General features: G+C 39.6%; 2 protein-coding genes across 2 annotated transcripts; both read left to right on the top strand.

Moving 5' to 3' along the window:
• The first annotated feature begins 1,345 nt into the window (after window positions 1–1,345).
• grpel2 (GrpE-like 2, mitochondrial) lies at window positions 1,346–7,348 on the top strand. The gene is made up of 4 exons (XM_058415302.1): window positions 1,346–1,511; window positions 3,557–3,716; window positions 3,968–4,049; window positions 5,337–7,348. Exons 1-4 carry the CDS (start codon window positions 1,432–1,434, stop codon window positions 5,660–5,662), a joined length of 648 nt encoding a protein of 215 aa, XP_058271285.1. The 5' UTR covers window positions 1,346–1,431; the 3' UTR covers window positions 5,663–7,348.
• A 2,849-nt stretch (window positions 7,349–10,197) lies between these two features.
• Window positions 10,198–12,587, top strand: nhp2 (NHP2 ribonucleoprotein homolog (yeast)). Its single transcript, XM_058414760.1, has 4 exons — window positions 10,198–10,468; window positions 10,659–10,728; window positions 11,625–11,730; window positions 11,870–12,587. Exons 1-4 carry the CDS (start codon window positions 10,315–10,317, stop codon window positions 11,993–11,995), a joined length of 456 nt encoding a protein of 151 aa, XP_058270743.1. The 5' UTR covers window positions 10,198–10,314; the 3' UTR covers window positions 11,996–12,587.
• Window positions 12,588–19,320: the final 6,733 nt, after the last annotated feature.

Below are 19,320 nucleotides of genomic sequence, written 5' to 3'. Positions count from 1 at the left end.
ATTCATTCATATTATGAAATATTCATTCATAATAAACGTTCATATTTTTTGTGTCTTCACTAGATTTCAGTTGCTGGACCTTTGGCTGTTTCTGGTAATTGATGCTGTTTATAATCCTGAGAATATATTGATTTCTATGTAGATCTATAATACTGAGAATGGCCCTCAGTGTCCTCAAGGTAATCAGTCTAATCATTAATGCACGGCTGAATTGAATCCTATGTATATCACAATGTAGTTCGAATATTTCCATGTTTTTATTTGTTTGTTTTATTTGTTTGTATATATTTGTGTCTATGTATGTAAATGTATTGCATCATAGTGGCCTAATTGTGTCACTACTCTGATTTATAGATAGGATAAAGTACAAAAATTGATTTTTTGCAAGGAATGTAAACAAAGAAATTGCTCCCAAGTAATGCATTGTTTTTTAATATAGAAAAAAATAATCACTATATAAATAATCAATATGACAATCCAAGAAACAAGTTGTGGCACAGTGTGCACCTAATGCGCTACACGTCTTAATTTAGTGAATTGAACTCTTTATTACAAAATGTCATGGATTTTTTATTTGTAAAAATATTCATTCTGAATACTTGATCTAAAACAATTTGGACAACATTACACATCTCCTTATAAAGCAAATACTCTTCTTCTCATCTTCTAGCAAATATTCTCAGTTGAACTATTACTATAGAGTTTTAATGGATTTTTTTTTTTTTTTTTTGGAAAGAAAAAATGAAGTTGTCTTTATTTGTCACATATAAATTAGTGCACAATGAAATGCTTTCTTCACATATCCCATCCTTAAGGGTTGGGGTCAGAGCACAGGGTCAGTCATGATGCAGCACCCCTGGAGCAGGGTGGGTTGGGGGCCTTGCGTGGCGGTGCTGGGGCTTTAACCCAATCTTCCGGTCAACGACCCAGAGCCTTAACTACCTGAGCTACCACCTCCACTATATGGTCAGAATAGCTTCTGAACACTCAAGATGCTTGTTCCCGAAACAATCTGCAGTATTGTGCACCTTCTCCACAGCTCTCTAATGATTTAATATGAAATACATTTGAAATGGCTTGTACAATATCATGCAGCTGCTGTAGAAACTACTGGGAGTTGAGTGAGTCTCCATTTTAAGACCAGATGTCGTGACTGTAAATCCCCGAAATGTCTGAATATGAAACTAAAATTACAGTCACAAGCCATAAGTCAGTGCTGACTGACACATGACAAAACGTCACGTTTTGATGGTCAGTTACATATTCGCCTCGGACATCTCTCAGAACAGCGCGTTATTGGTCAGCTTTGTTGGTTTAAAGTCTGCCAGGGGCGCAGTGCTGGCTGAAGTGCGCACTCCTCAGGGTGTGAATGAGACACGTCCTCGCCACCTCAGACCCTGATGTAGCATTAGCGAACTGAGCTTGCGACAAATGGCCGTCTGCTTTCTGTCTTTGTGTGGGAAAAAAGCGATCCATTTAGGTACTTTACCGACAAAACTCTGCAGAGTCAGGTAAGGAAACGCTTTTTTGTTGTTGTTTATAGACAGATGTAAATATCCAAATCCGTTAACTCACATAGTTGTTTTTTAACACTCTTGTACGCCACTTTATTAGACTGTGTGACCTTCAATAACATGGATAACGTTATAAGCTAGCGGGTTTATATATAAATGCATTTATATTCATATATATAAACGTATTTGTAAACCATAGTGTTGCGATAACCATCAGAAAATGCATTTATTATAAAAACCTTATTTCACGAGGCTAATCGCTGAGGACGTGTAACGCTAACTAGTCGGCTAGCTAAATAAACAGAATCGGAACGGCTAACCAACAAACGAGCTTTAAACCAAATGTAAAATGTCTAACTATCCACAAAACACCCCGGTTTGCAAATTTAACCCGCATGTGTCCTGATAACATGTTTATTTCGAAGTCGGTGCCAGTAAATTTACGACGTTGCTAGTTAGCCGAGTCTCGAGACTTAAAATAGTAATGTTATGGCCTTAGCAACATTAGCTCACGTAATTCAACACAGGGCGCTAAACGTGCAAACATGTTTATAGGCTGTAATTTCATTGCTGTTTCTATCCGGTCTACCTTTTCGTAGAGGTTATTTTAAAAAAATTAGATGTGATCCGGATTTAAAACGACGGTAATGTATTAATGTAAAAGTGAAATATACTCTTATTTAAGTTAGAATGTCTAGTCAAGGTGTGCCTAATAAACTGGCATTCGGTATACACTGAGTATTTTAAGACTGCCAGCAATACTGCTGTGCCTGATAAACTCATACCAGGACCACACACACACACACACACACACACACACACACACGCGCACTATGTCGGTGTCACTGCTGTGTTGAGAAAGTAGCCCTGTGGGAGGTCCTTTTCACTTAATGGACAGTGTAAAGGGGGGTGACAAATTGTCCATAGTGACAAAATGACCTATTCGCTCGGTTTTACCTGACCGATTCAATTCGATTTAATTTGTGTAGAACTTTTAACAATAGACCTGGTGACAAAGCAGCTTTACAGATGTAGATTTGGATGTGTGACAGCGGTGAGGAACAAACTCCAGGAGACTACATTAAGGACAAAGGACCTGCAGGACTCAGAAAGCACAAATCCGTAGTTTCCTTATGAGATTTAGTCACTGAAGCGAGGCTGAGAATTAGGCGTAAACCTGTTTTTTAAGGGGGTGTGAGACTGATAAGCGCTTTATAATTTAGCGGTTGATGTTGGGGACACTGTTGTCCTTCAGATCCACTAGACAATAGATAGAATGGCTTTTTTTTCCAGGTTTACGAATGTTTTAATTCTGCTAAATATGGCTGTTAGATTCAGCAACACGTTTAGGCTACGTCTGCACTATAACCCGGGTCTAAAAAAACGCTTAGTGTCCACTTTATCGTTTTCAGTCTTTCCCAAAAGTTGTTTGTCCACACTGAAACATCTGAAAATGCTGAATTTTTATTGCTGTTCCAATACTTTCAGAGGGGACTTTGTATACAGGAAGGTCCAAAAATACATGGACATCGACAATGTTATTCTTTTATCTTATCAGTCTACGACAGTATGTTGAAGTTGGAAAAGTCTAGATTTGATTTCCAAGTGTTGTGTTGCTGTGTACTCTCCATGTGAAGTCTAAAGGGCTGTCACTGCCGATAAATCGAAGCTGTAACGTGGCTGAAAAATCCAAACAAACTAATCAGAGGGATAGCAATAACATTACAACTATTTGGTAGCACTGTGCTAGATTCGTTCCCTGGTGAAGAAAATACTCTTCATAACAGATGGCCAGATTTTGTATAAAGTACTATAAAACCCTCGTTTTTTCAGAATACAGTGTTAGACAACTAAAACAAGTTTGTCAGTGTCTAAATATTCACGGACCTCGCTGTGTGTCCACATATACACGATTCTGTATTCCTGTTAATAGCCAACCGGTGTTGTTTATCTCAGTGTCCTTATCACTTTGTACACATTAACCTCTGAGAACACTCTTACTTGAGTAAATATGTGTTTTTTTGTTCCTTTTTGTACACTAGCACTCGTATTGGCTTCTCCAGCACCGCTGCAGAGAGGCGCACTACGGGAGACGACTGCCACAATGACGATGGTGATGATGAGCAGAGTCTCTCTGTAACACATGTCAGGATGTTGGAGATGAAAGCCAATAAGCTGGAGGAGCAGGTCCGGGATCTCACTGTGAGTTACTTCTGTCTGTTACAGCGGTTATTTGGAAAGGTTCCTTCGTTTAGTATCCCCTTGAATGAATAAATACACTCTAAAGACATCGATGTGAGCTTGCATGTTCCACGTTGTAAGACTTTTGCTTACAAAATGTTTGTGGTGACCCGATCTCTCGGTCAAATCAAGTAACGACGCAAATATCACCTGTACAAGCTGTGAGTAGATTCATAATTTGAATTAATGTGAAGTTTCTGTGTTTTTGACAGCAACGTTACAAAAGAGCCTTGGCTGACTCGGACACCGTTCGGAGAAGAACTCAGAAGTTTGTGGAGGACGCAAAGACCTTTGGTAAGGCTATGTGCTTTGAGCCACCTTTCCACTGGTGCATGCATGATAACGGTTATATAATGTTTGTTTATTTTTTAGTAAGTTAGCAATGCACTGAACTTTTCATCCGCATGCTGACATCATCAAAATGGGAAGTGTGTGTCTGCAAAAGTAGCCTGTTTTATACACAGTGCACATTTTGGGAAATTTGTAGCTGTGTGAAAACATTGTGTAGAACCTCCAGTGCATATTCAACAAATTCTAGGGTTAATGTCTAAATGATTTACCCTCCTAACATAGAGAGTAAATCTTATACATAATGCTACACTACATTGCCAAACATTTTGGGACATCTGCCTTTATATGCACATGAATGTAATATGGAGTTGCCCCGCCCTTTGCAGCTATAACAGCTTCAACTCTTCTGGGAAGGCTTTCCACAAGGTTTAGGAGTGTGTTTATGGGAATTTTTGACCATTCCTCTAGAACCGCATTTGTGAGGTCAGACACTGATGTTGGACGAGAAGGTCTGGCTCACAGTCTCCACTCTAATTCATCCCAAAGGTGTTCTATGGGGTTGAGGTCAGGACTCTGTGCAGGCCAGTCAAGTTCCTCCACACCAAACTCACTCATCCATGTCTTTATGGACCTTGCTTTGGTCACTGGTGTGCAGTCATGTTGGAACAGGAAGGGGTCATCCCCAAACTGTTCCCACAAAGAGCATGAAATTGTCCAAAATGTCTAGGTATGAAGCTGAAGCATTAAGAGTTCCTTTCACTGGAACAAAGGGGTGGAGCCCAAACTCCTGAAACACAACACCTGAATTCAATCATTTGGAGGAGTGTCCCAAAACTTTTGGCAATATAGTGTATTTAGGAAATGGAGCACTGTTTCGAACAAAAACAGAAATGTTGCAAGCATTTAAAATAGCTTTTGAAAGCTGCCATGCAAAACCAGTTATGTACAGTGGAACCTTGGATTGCGAGCATAATTCATTCCGGAAAAGTGCTCGTAATCCAATAAGCTCGTATAGCAAAGTGAATTTTCCTGTAGGAAATAATGTGAAGTCGGATGATCCGTCCCACACACCCAATGTTTAATGGTATCATTATGTACAAATTATTGTCTCTAATATCTGAAACAAATCACAATTGTGATTTCTCTTCTTGTTGGTGTGATTGTGGTGCTAGAAAATCACCAAGAGGAGCAGTTTGTGGTTAAAGTTCTCCAGTGAAAAGATGTCTAATGTTTTTTTTTTTGCCGGCATAAATGTTAATGGTTCTCTCTCTTTTTAAATGGCTCTCAAAGGAATTCAAAGTTTCTGCCGTGACCTAGTGGAGGTGGCTGACCTGCTGGACAATGCTGCAGGAGGCATGAACGTCGTACAGGGCACTCAGAATCTGACTGAAATAAAGGACAAACTGCAGCAGGTGTTTACCAAGCATGGGCTGGAGAAGATGAGTCCTGTGGGCGGTGCATACGACCCTTACCAGCATCAGATAGTGTGCCATACGCCAGCTGAAGGACTCGAACCCGGTACCATTGCCACTGTGAAGCTAGACGGTTACACGCTGCATGGGCGCACTATTCGCCATGCAAGTGTGGGGATCGCTGTGAAAACGCAGGACTCTTGATTACTCTCAAATAACTTTGTATTGACTTAACTCTTGTCCTTTTTCTGCTTTCATCCAAACTATTGATCCCCTAGAGCAAGGGTGTCCAATCTTATCCAGAAATGGCCAGTGTGGGGGCAGGTTTTCATTCCAACCAAGCAGAAGCTACACCTGATTCCAACTGTCTAATCAACTGATCTTGGCTTTCAGTAGACTCAGGTGTGGCTTCTGCTCAGTTGGAATGAAAACCTGCACCCACACCGGCCCTTTTTGGATAAGATTGGACACCCCTGCCCTAGAGGAAATTTGGGAATATGTATGTGTGCGCGCACACGCACACTATATGTAAATATAAATATAGCATTTTTGAAACACTGCATCATAACATTTGCCTCGGATAATCAGAGCACACGTGGGCGATGACGAGTACAAGTGTGAACGGGGTCGAAGGCATCTTTTGGAGGTGGTGTGAGATGCACTGGCCGCGTTTCATTTATAATGCGAACGCCAACGTAGCCTGATCCGCCCCTGACGACCTCAGTAAACTGCCCAGTGTTGGCAGGTTCACTATTTTCATACTGAATTGAGCTACACGGACATGCTGTTCATGTCTATAACAGGCTGATTTTTTTTTTTTTCTTTCTCCCCCCATCGCTTGAATGTGTTGCTAACAATATATTTATTTAATCTCTATTTCTAATCTATACACGTTCATACCAGCCACGCAGATCTCCTAATATGCATGCAATTTTCATGCCATTCACAAAATAAGCTTCGTTTCTTGATCGTGTCTGAAGATTGGTCCACGCATTCACATAGCTCTGTTTTTCCTTTTATTAAATGAAAAGATGTTATCAGATGATTTTAGCTTCTTGGTGCCAAATTAAATAGGGCCTATGATGCTTGTTCATTTGTGTAGTTTACAATAAGGTTTTATTTTTAATTTATTGCAGTCTACAGGTTTGATTCTTGAACATATTGTTTTGTTACGTTTTGTATTATCCCTTTTTTTTATATATATAATTTTTATTTTTTGTGGTTCATTTGGTACTGAAAATAAGACAGTATTTGTGTATATATATATATGAGGGAAAAAAAAGAGGCCAATCCTTCTGAAAACTGGCTTATATTTATTTCTACCTTAAATTGAAACTAGCGTCACTCACTGGACCTTGTTTATTTTTGGGATAACCCCCCCCCCTTAGTTATCAAAAAGTTAAACACCCCCTTGTTAGTATTAATACAAAGGCTTGCACTATGGTGATATTTCTATTTAGGAGAATATTTCCCCTCTATATGATGGAAGAAGAAGGACAAAATGAGTAATGATGCTTTATACTGACAATTTGTAAACATTTATGGTTTTGTGCCTTAATGATGGATCAGGATTGTCAGAATAACACACCTTAGCGTTTGCTTGATGAATAATCGTCTAGCTTCGAACATACGGTGCACCTTACATTGGTATATGAAGTCCACACGAGGTAGAGAAAAACCCTGTTTGTTTATATTTATATTTTAACTTATGCAATCTTTAAGTTTTACAGTCTGGTGTAGTTCACAGTCCAGTGTGGATTAGACTTTGCCTGAAGTTGCATATGGGAAATTTGTATTTTGTGTGCATGATATCAGTGATGTATGACATGTTTCTCACTCATTATTTTTTTTGTTTGTTAAAGTAATATTAAAATGTAAAACGGCGTGTAATTATTTGTCCGTATTCTATCAGTGTCGCTCTGATTATAAAACATTTACGTTACAACAAACACAAGTGTGCTTTTCATGTTTTAATAGAACTCATAAGCTACACTATATTGCCAAAAGTATTGGGACACCCCTCCAGATCATTGAATTCAGGTGTTGGGCTGTACCCCTTAGTTCCAGTGAAAGGAACTCTTAATGCTCCAGCTTCATACCAAGACATTTTGGACAATTTCATGCTCTTTGTGGGAACAGTTTGGGGATGACCGTTTGTCACACGTAGTTCGTCTTATAGAAACTGTGTCTGTTCCCCGAATAGTGCTCAAAATAACCTAATCGCCATAAAACCAGAAAAGGGTCTAATAAGCAACCAAGAAAACTATTTCTAAAGTTTGGGCTTCTCAACATTAGATCCCTTGCACCTAAAGCACTTATTGTTAATGAAATGATCTCAGATTATAGATAGATAGATACTTCATTCATCCCAAAGGGAAATTCATGATGCATGGGTCTTGATGCACTCTGCCTTACTGAAACCTGGCTTAGTCCAAATGATTACATTGGTCTGAATGAGGATATGTCTATAAGCATGAGCCCCATCAGACTGGTGGTGGAGGTGGTGTTGTAACCATCTATAACAATTTTCTTACCGTTACTCAGAAAACAGGACCCAGGTTTAACTCATTTGAAGTGCTTGCCCTTACTGACATACATAATTCCCTGCTATATCTTGCTCCGGGCCCTACGTTGATTTTCTTAAAGAATTTGCACATCTACTGTCAGATTTATTGATTCATTTTGATTTGATAAGTGTAGAAGACTTTAACGTTCATGTAGACGATGCTAATGATGCTTTAGGACTCGCATTTTTGGATCTACTAAATTCCTTTGTGGTTAAACAAAACATTACTAGACCAAGTCATCATTTTAATCATACGCTAGATTTAATGATATCACATGGAACTGATGTCACTGATATAGATATTCTACCTCAAACTGATGATATCACAGACCTTGTGGTGTACACTCTACCTGTAGAACATATTAGCTGCGTCTCCCCAGGTTATCGATTTGGTAGAAATATTAATCCAACCACTAAAGTCACAAGTAATCTGCCGGATCTGTCTCAAATTCTTACCAGACCCCTAAATGCAGATGATCAAGATGAAGTGACTAACAGCATAGGCACTATCTTCACCAGCACGCTAGACACTGTTGCCCCCATCCGATTAAAAAAGGTCAGAGATTAAACACCTGCACCATGGTATAATAGTCATACTCACGCCCTCAAGAGGGCAACCCGTAACCTCGAGCGAAAAAGCTCCAAAAGCTGCTAGGGCTGAGCATCTGAGCAAACTGATAACCCAGAATAATCCCAGATTCTTATTTAGTACAGTGGCTAGACTAACAAAACCTCAGATATCTGGAGAGAGTATTCCATCACAGTTTAGTAGTGATGAACTTCTTCACTGAAAAAATTGATAGTACAAGGAACAAAATAATGGATGTTCACCCTCTGACAGTATCCCAGTGATCCAGTCCAGTCTAAAGCTCCACATCTAGAGCTACAATGCTTCACAGGTATAGGACAGGAAGAGCTGTATAGACTTATCACCACGGCTAAATCAACAACGTGTTTGTTAGATCTGATTTCAGCTAGAATACTGAAAGATGTGATACATGCAGCTGGAGAGCCGTTTCTAAACATTATTAATTCCTCGCTATATTTAGGTCACGTCCCTAAACCTCTTTAAGTCATTAAGCCTCTTCTGAATTTAGACCCTAATGAAATAACAAATTACAGACCGATTTCAAACCTTCCGTTTATATCTAAAATATTAGAAAAGGTGGTGTCAGCTCAAGTATGCTCCTTCCTACAGGAAAACAACATCTTCGAAGAATTTCAGTCAGGTTTCAGGCCCCATCATAGGACAGAAACTGCGCTAGTTAAAATCACAAATGACTTGTTTTTAGCTCCAGTAGACAGAGGCCAACTCTGCGAGGATCCTGAGGCATCCAGAGATGGACCAGCTCCAGCTGGGTTCTGCTTCGTGAGGATTTGGGTATATCAAAGCATCGCTGCTGACACTATGTGGACTTCAAGGATGACAACAACCTTCTAATTAATACACACACTAACATTCTGTAGACTGTACATAACTGCAGAAAGGACACACTCTTCGGTGTTTATAATCATTTATAATCACACTCATTGGTGTCACCCAAATGGGGATGAGGTTCCCTTTTGAGTCTGGTTCCTTCCACATACTGTCTAAGGGAGTTTTTCCTTGCCACAGTCGCCACAGCCTTGCTAACTAGGGATGATTTTGTATAACATCTAGGACTTTTTGCATTTTTTTTGTTTCCTATGTTCTGTAAAGCTGCTTTGAGACGATGTTCATTGTTAAAAGCGCTATACAAATAAAATTGAATTGAATTGAACTCCGACATGACTGCACACCAGTGCACAAAGCAAGGCCCATAAAGGCATGGATGAGTGAGTTTGTTGTGGAGGAACTTGACTGGCCTGCACAGAGTCCTGACCTCAACCCCATAGAACACCTTTGGGATGAATTAGAGTGGAGACTGTGAGCCAGACCTTCTCGTCCAACATCAGTGCCTGACCTCACAAATGTGCTTCTAGAGGAATGGTCAAAAATTCCCATAAACACACTCCTAAACCTTGTGGAAAGCCTTCCCAGAAGAGTTGAAGCTGTTATAGCTGCAAAGGGCGGGACAACTCCATATTACATTCATGTGCAGGTAAAGGCACACGTCCCAAAACTTTTGGCAATATAGTATAGATTGGGGGGGTGGTGGTCTGTCCCGGGGCGCTAGGGGGCAGTGTGTGGAAGTTGAGAACGAGAACCGGAAGCACACTAGTAGATGCAGCACGTGTGTGTTCTTCAGAGAAACAACAATCGTTGAGGGAACTTGTTAAAGTTTCTGTCTTTATTTTTATTCTTGTAAATATGACCAAGACGAAGAAAGAGAAGAGTGCTGCCGAGGAGGAGACGGGAGGGACGGAGAAATCCTACCAGGAGTTACTAGCTAATATAAACCCCATAGCTAACCCGCTGGCCTCGCGCAAATTAAGCAAGAAGTTGTACAAGTGTGTGAAAAAAGGTGAGAATTTCTGCATCCTTATTATAAATTTAACTAAAACTATCATTCCGAACAGAATATAGGAACTGAAGCCGCACTCTTGTTGAAATATGAAAAAATATCGCATGCGTTTAAGCAAAAATAGTTTATTGCATGTTTAGTGAAATTCAAGCTATTAGTCATGTACATGTTTTTTATTATTATTTTTCAGCGGCCAAGCAGAAACAGATCCGCCGAGGAGTGAAAGAAGTACAGAAATTCATCAACAAGGGAGAAAAGGGGTAAGGGTCTGTCTGTCTGTCTATCTATCTATCTCTCTATCTCTCTCTCTCTAGATAGATACTTAGTTGATCCAGAATTCCAGAATTCCTATCTATCTATCTATCTATCTATCTATCTATCTATCTATCTATCTATCTTTCTCTCTCTCTCTGAGAAGAATTCCTATCTATCTATCTATCTATCTATCTATCTATCTCTCTCTCTCTCTCTCTCTCTCTCTAGATAGATAGATAGATAGATAGATACTTAGTTGATCCCAAAGGAAATTCCAGAATATCTATCTATCTATCTATCTATCTATCTATCTATCTATCTATCTATCTATCTATCTATCTATCTTTCTCTCTCTCTCTTTTGCACCAGGTTGTATTGTATGAATATAATGCAGATATTTCAGAGATGGAGCAAATTTCAGATGGTTTATAATATAAACAATACTTTTGTCATTTGTTTTTAGTTGTTTATATAAAACTGTGTTTAGTTGAAGTTGATTATTTACCCTCATTACCAAGTTATTGCATTTGACAGTGAAATTAGGCCTAGACTGTTTACTACAAGTCTAGTGGAAGAGATTTAGTTGATGCAAACCACTTTTTAGTGTCAATTTTCCCATTTGTCCAAGTTTTTAATCCAGATGAGATCAAGCTATACATTAACATAAAAACACCCACTGCACATTTTTGTCCCTCTGTTGAATGGGTCTGTGCTGAATAAGTGTTACAGACAGATAGATAGGTAGTGTGTGCAGATATCAACCACAGTTGTGGATTTAACCAGTCAGTATTTGCATCACACATTTTCCATATATTGCAACATCATTTTTTAAAGGGTGAAAGTCGGTTTTCTGGCATAATATATCATTTATTCCATCACTAAGTATTCTTACTCTTTTCAGGATTGTGGTCCTCGCCGGAGATACGCTTCCAATTGATGTGTACTGCCACTTACCCATCATGTGTGAGGACAGAAATCTGCCCTATGCTTACATTCCATCGAAAGTGGTCAGTGATAGAATGTTTGCTGAAATATCCATTTAATCATGACTTGACTAACTGCCCTAATGATGTGTTTCATAAACTCCTACCACTGAAACACTTTTCATACGTTCGGACTTAACGTGTGCGTTTTATTTCTTTCCAGGACCTGGGATCCTCAGCTGGTTCAAAAAGGCCCACTTGTGTGATCATGATCAAACCACATGAAGAATACAAGGAGGCTTATGATGAGTGTCTGGAGGAAGTTTCTGCTCTGCCCAAGCCTTTATGAGTTTCTGCTTGTTCTGCGTGAACATGCACACTGTATGTGACTTAGACATTAAGTCATTATTGAATTGGTGGGATGTTTAGAAGTTATACCACCTAATTCACTTCCTCTGTGCTTCATGGACTATTGAAGGTTGTTGATTTGGTCAATGACCTCAGGTTTTCTCGTATGATCAGCAGAAATAGTGACCGATTCATTTTTATATATATATTTTTTTTGGCTGAAACATGGGTTGAATCTGTCCTCTTGTATTAAGAGTGTTTGTTTTGTCACTATTTTCAGCATCTGTTTTAGATTATTGCTTTTATTTGGAAGAATATCTTATTGTTTTTGGACTGTTGGGCCTTTTGAGAAGATATGTAGGAAAATCTTCAAATCGGTGCTTTCTAAAACACGTTAATTAACTTTAACTCTTGTGCAAAAAAAATGGCCCATGGTTATGCCAGCACATTGTTGATTCGAAGTAGGGGGCAGTACATGTAACACATTTTGACAGGTTGCCCATAATCTGTCCATCATCTGTGTTAACTGTGAAAGCTGAGTGTAATAACATCGCTATAAAGTGTAAGAAAAATAAATCAACTCATTGTTTGTTCATTGTTTGTAAAATACTCAAGAAAAGGTTATTATACTCTGTATTAACTTATGTTGCTTTATTCTTTTGTGTATAACTTTTTAATGAATGGTTAGACTACAGCAGGCCATCTGAAAAAGACTTCATGAACTGCTTCAGATGTGACCTAAGAAAACAGAAAAGTGTAAACTTAAGCTTTTTTTTTTTTTCCATACTTATATAAATGTTATATAAGTGTTTCTTCTGCTCTCACACATCCACTAGGCTGTTAATTAATGATCTGATCGATTGACTCGGTGTGTGTAGAACAGTGAAAACACTATATTTTGATTAAGTGTGTAGGACGTGGGATAATCCAGGGACAGGTTTTGGGAAACTTTGGGCTTCTGTATGGATATACACCAATTAGGCATAAGATTGTGAGCACTACAGGTGAAGTGAATAAGACTGAGTATCTCCTCATCATGGCACCTGTTAGTGGGTGGGCTATATCAGACAGCAAGTCAACATTTTGTCCTCAAAGTTGATGTGTTAGAAGCAGGAAAAATGGACAAGCGTAAGTATTTGAGCGAGTTTGACCAAAAAGGGTCAGATTGTGGTGGCTAGACCACCGGATCAGAGCGTCTCCAAAACTGTAGCTCTTGTGGGATGTTCCCGGTCTGCAGTGGTCAGTATCTATCAAAAGTGGTCCAAGAAAGGAACAGTGGTGAACAGGAGACAGGGCCATGGACAGCCGAGACTCATCAAAGGCTGGCCCGTGTGATCCGATCCAACAGATGAACTACTGTTGCTGAAATTGCTGAAGAAGTTAATGCTGGCTCACGTTCAGGGATCTAATGTAGGTGGTCATAATGTTATGCCTGCTTGGTGTAAATAGATAGTGAATACGATGGGATGGTTTAGTGCTTAGGTTTATTTGTAACTACATTATTCTGTCTGGTAATTAAGTGTGAATGATAAGGAAAGAAAAAAAAAACACGTACAGAACGAATTACCCCTAAAATGACTTGCGATATTACGGCATATTAGAAAGGTTTCTAAATCCCGCCCGTTTTCGTGCTTTTCTTTTTGCACCACTATAGCAGCCGCCATCTTGGAAAGACGACATGGAGCTCCAGCTCGGAGCTATTGAGAAATTTGTAGCGCACTTCCACGGGATTTATTTACTTGGGTATAAACGAATCGGGTTTTTTTTTTATTTCGGTTTTAGTGAAATGTCATGAACTGATAACCATAGGGTCGGTTGTATGTAGGTGCCGCAGAAACTGTATGTAGGACAGTAGTGTCTAGCCTCCGTACTGCGGCCGGAAGTCACGTGACCTCCATTCGCTCCTCGTCTATCACTGTTAAACTACGATAAACATTTTCCCAGGCCACTTATGTCAAAAATACACCGCTGTTTCGTTTTAATTTGCATAGCATATTATTATACAGTACTCTAATACATACTACTCAATACATTAGACGTGTAAATGAGACAAGTCTGGATCTAGACTTGAGCCAATTAACCTGGACCATCATCAACCACATCATACACAGAGCCCACTGAGAATTATTGGCACACTTCTGTAAAATGAGGTAAAAGATTAAAACACATACAGTGAACATGATTGTTGGTACATGTGCCATTTTTTAAAATTAGGATTCACATTAGGAGATTGAGAAGGCCATTTTCATAGTCAATAAAATGATAACCACTGCATCAGTGTGCCACCCACCTGTAATTTATTATAACTATTTAATAATTAAATTGTTTGATTACAGTGAAATTATTATTCGGATTGTGTATATACATTGCCTGGGTTAGTGTGGTCAGGTTTTGGTCAGAGTGAAGCAAACACCTGTTGGTCTGTCAGTGCTTTAGTCCACTTGATGGCAGCATCGTGTCAGTCAGGAAAAAAACCCTTATCCCTGTCCTTTCTCTCTTTTGCTCATTTTGCTCATCTTAACTAAGTGTCAGACACTTAGTTAAGATGGTTTAAATGCAAGAATTTTAAAAACGATCCTCTCTTGCAGTCCTCTCCTCTGCTCTCCCTGTGCACACACACAATCATGACCACGATGACACAATGAGTACAATTAGGATAGAATGGCTGTGTTTAGTGCAGAAACAATCTGTGTGTTAGCTGTTGAAACTGATAAACAGACCCCACTTCTACTGGCTTTCATTTCTCTCAAGCCTGGCGCTTTGTTTTTGTCTGTTGACATCTTAAATAGCTCATGCTGAAATAGTCATTAATGGTCTCGGTCTCATGATGTTTGTTGTGTTTTAGCATTTATTTTACCCAAATCATGTATAAAAGCACAAGAGAGGAGTTCTCAGTCTGTCAGACGCTTCAAATCCTGAGAGTAGCACTGCTCATCATGAGGATTTGTACTCTAAAGGATTTTTATTGAGGGGAAAATGTGGAATTAAACGAAATATGCCCCCTGGATGAGACGGTTCCATTGGATGAAAACACATGAGATACACTTTGGTTCTTGTTTTAAATGTTCTCTATGATCACAGAGGATTATAACTGAGGAATATGCCACCTTCATTACTTTTAAGCTTCAGTGAATTGATGATGCATGTGGAAGCTTGGATCAAGGAGCAGGACCCTCTTTTCATGAAGAACAAAACTGAGCATCAGCTTTCTTTTTTTGTGTGTGTGTCAAGTCAAACCTTGTGGATTTATAGACACTGTACTTTTCACGGACACTAAGATGTAGAACGTCATGAAAAGTGCACTTTTATGAGGAATGGAGATCATAGTCCCGGTCAAAAGGACATATCAGGCATGTGGACAGGCTTGTGCTGCACTGTTTACTCTCAACATTACACACAGCTCTGAGTTAAACACCCCTGGGTCAGTTTTGTCCAGGGGCACAATGACATAGCCAGCACCCATAGCTTCAACAGTTTACTAAACGACTTAGGCGGTATTTTGGTGAACGTACTGTTATGCTTTGTCATTGTTGAATGCGGGCAGAGAAAGGTTTCTAGGTGACAAGAAGGATTTCTTGGTTGTGTTGTCATTTGTTCCCTAAAAATTCGCTCTCAGAAAACTGGTTTTCCGTTCAGGGGGCAATTTTCAATTAGTTCAATTGGTTTATTTACAAATGGATTATTTTAACACGGCAAGTCTGATATGAAATGAGTCAGGACTTGTCTTTCTGTGTGAGACGTTTCTTTCCTCTTACCTTAAGCGTAATTTAAGAGGTTGAAGATAAAGCCTTCAAATCTTAGATGCTTAGATGATCACAGAAAGCAGAAATGGGTTTAATATCGCCGTTTACTTCACAGATAAAAACATTTGATTTTACTTTTCTTTGAATATATTGCAAAACAGAAATACTTAAACAGTAATACAGCAAAACTACAATTTACCAAAGCTCTGAGTGTCTACTTTCATTAACCCCCACTGTCATGTTTTTTTTTGTGTGTAACTTATAATAAAAATAGGAACTTAAGGAACACTATAGTTATTTTCCACAGTGAAAAACACACCACGAAGGTGTACCAGATATTTCATTAACAGATATCTTTAGTTTAGTGCACTGTTTCGAGGGTTTTAAGCTCAGCATTAAGCGGAAGTGGTCTCTGGTTAAGGTTCTATGCGGATGATTATAGGTTCAAGCCCCAGAACTTGCCATAGAGTCACTTTTGTGCCCTTAAGCAAGACTCTTCAGCTAAACAAGCTTACGTCAGTTCCTCTGTCAGGTGTGAGGAAATCATGTAATAAATGTCCATAAGATTTTCATACTGTCTTTCTTCTGTGTTGTTTGGTTATCCTTTTTTTTATTTTTTATTTAAGGTTCTGTGCAGATGCTCTAACTGTTCTCTCTGTCACATCGTAAATAATAGACCTTTCACATGATTGCTCATGTGTGACAAGCCTCAGTGATCAAGATGTTGTAATTCAAAACAAGCTCGGAGTTACAAAGCACTGTACTCTTTCACAACCCCAAGCTCTCTCTCTCTATCTCTCTCTCTCTCTCTCTTTATATCTACTTCATATCTCTTCATATTTTCCTCTGGTTTTTTTCCATTGCTCTGTTGACCCGCTTAACGTACCAGGCTGCTCGTGTAAGACGGAAAAGAACGGAGGATGCAGGCAAAGCACTTGAATCATGCAGTTGATGTTGTGCGTGTGTAATTACACTTCCTCTTCTGAGCCCAGGCCTGGCTGCAGCACTTCTTGGAAGTTGGGATGTCTTATTTGGAGTTTGGCACTGTCCTTGTGAGTGTTTATTGTGTCAACAGAGCACCTGCCGCCTGTCCTCGTCTCGCTGGCATTAGCACGCGCCATCGTGACACCCTCACCGCCTACCACTCCCTGACTTTGGCTCCACATTTTGTACTATCACTTTAACAGCCGTCCACCAGTTTCAGAGAGCGAAAGGGGGGCCTCACTGCGCAGTTCTGATCCACAGGAAATAATCATGCATTTCATAGTTTAGTTACTCTCAAAACCATGAATGAGCCAATAGTAAATTCCCCACGCCTGTTCTTGTGGTGCGCAATTCACTTTCTCTGCCTCACTTTCTTCCTCCTAATCTGGTGCAGTGCATGTCGCAGCCAGTTGCAGGTGACAAAGCAGGTGTAGAAAGAGATTTATTGATTTTAATCATCTTCTGAAACCGAGTCTGAAGACTGCCAGCAAACACTCTGTTACTCCTGGGGGACAGGATGGACAGATGCAGTGCTGCGCTTCCTTCAGTCAACGGAACAATTTCTCAGCAGCTTCTCTGCGCTGTTGATTGGTACTGAGGGCAAAGCGAGGTTTGTAAATCATGATAAGGATTTTCTGTGGGAAGACAACAGTTCTGACAGTTGAGTACGTAAATGTAAAAGTTGGTGTCAAACTTAGACGAACTACTGGTTGACCTTTATTTGCATAAGACTGACATTTAAATGGTGTGTGTGTGTGTGAGAGTATATGCGTGTGTGTCGAGTTATGCGAGCGTCTGCAGGCCAGCCTTGGGGCAACGTGTTCTCCTTTCACTGGAGGCTTGTGGGGGCTTGTTCCATGACTTTGACAGCTTTGCAGATCATAAACTCCTGTCAGCTCAGGTCTACACTTGAGTGCACTGAAACAGTACACTCACCATCGGAGATCAGTGCAGCCATCTATTGTTGTTCTAACGTAGAGTAAGCTACTGATAACCGATGAACTCCTGGTGTCAAGCACCCGTTTGACACAAGCATCTTTTTTGCTTTTAGTCACCTCGCTAATCATTAACTTTAAACGTTCGGTCAAAGCAAGTCAGACATTTCGGTTCATGTTACGCTGGTATTAATGTCAGACTGGAATCAATCTTCTGCTGATATTCTGACTCTTCGGTTAGGTTTCAGAGTCTTCCAACTGTTTCAACAATCTAATAATTACAACCCCCACCTAGTTATAAAGAATGAGTCAATAATGTGCTTTAACATGAATAACAGAACAACACGTCAATGGTTAATAATAATAATAATAATAATAATAATAATAATAATAATAATAATCCGATATGTTAATCCTTACCTAGACTGATATAAATATGAAAGCTGACTGAAAGGCAACTAAAAGACAGTTGGCCACCAGGCTAAAAAGGTCACGCAGGTGCTATGGGCTATGTGGAAGGATCTAGGACATTTAAGACTTTGTGGCCAGTGATGATGGAGACTGACTTTTTGGTTTTCTCCACAGTAAGCAGCAGTCACCTCCCCCCTGCTCCACACAGCTGCAGGCTTTAACTGAAGACCATGGCCCAGTACAGTCGGTGCGATCTGAACTGAATGTGTCATCAGCATATGTAAATGTGTGTCTGGAAGCCAGTGTTGTAACGCAGTTTGACGCACTTTCATGTCTATTTTATCAGCTTTCACCCAACACTTTCTGTTAACTTTCTAGCTGCCTTTTTTATTTTTTGGGCACTGATTCAAAGCCTTATTCGTACCGCATCTCCGCATGTGCAGGCTGAATTATTGTTTGTTTTATAAACTCTTAGACACCATTAGACCCCTTGTTTTCACTGCATTGTATTCTTACGCCTTGTAACCACAACATAATCACACACACACACACACACTTCCAAAAGGTTTAAAACAAATGGACGTGGTATAAATCCAGGTACCGCGTGTCACATGCTTGTGATCAGAATTACGATCAGTCACAAACTTTTATTTCAACACACCATTCTAATCTAATCTTGTGGATCTCAGACAGTTGAAGTATCTAGACAGTTACAATTTCTCTGACCCAGTGCAAGCATCACTGAGAATATCAGCATTATCTCTGAGCTGTCAAGAGGGTTTTTTTTTTTTTAACCTACACCCTAAATCCGTTGTAATCTTCTTTCCAGGCGATAGAATTCATGGAAACTGGGGTTTCATGGTATTGTGACCATGGTGATGTTCTGGAGAGTGTGTTTATGTGTGTTTGTTTACTCTGACATCTCGAGGCAAACCCGTGGGACTGGTAACATAAGATACGGGCAGGGAGATGAGTTATAGGGGTCTGCTGTGTAAGGAGCGAAAGAGAGGCAGGCTGGGGCAGGAGAATTATAACTGGGGAGATACCCAAAAGTTCTGTAGCTTATAGACTTACTGTTGAACTTTCACCTACTACTGAACTATTGAACTTATTGTACATGCTATTTCTGTATTAGTACAAGAATATCTCTCTCCCTCTCTATCTATGCACACTCACAATACACACACACACACACACTCACTAGATATACATATATTAGATATTATTACATATATGTAGATGAGTATAGATAT

The sequence above is a fragment of the Hemibagrus wyckioides genome, linkage group LG18 (genome assembly GCF_019097595.1).
Source record: "Hemibagrus wyckioides isolate EC202008001 linkage group LG18, SWU_Hwy_1.0, whole genome shotgun sequence".
NCBI lineage: Eukaryota > Metazoa > Chordata > Actinopteri > Siluriformes > Bagridae > Hemibagrus > Hemibagrus wyckioides.
The sequence above is the reverse complement of the archived record's forward strand: the minus strand, read 5'-3'. Positions and strand labels throughout refer to the sequence as shown.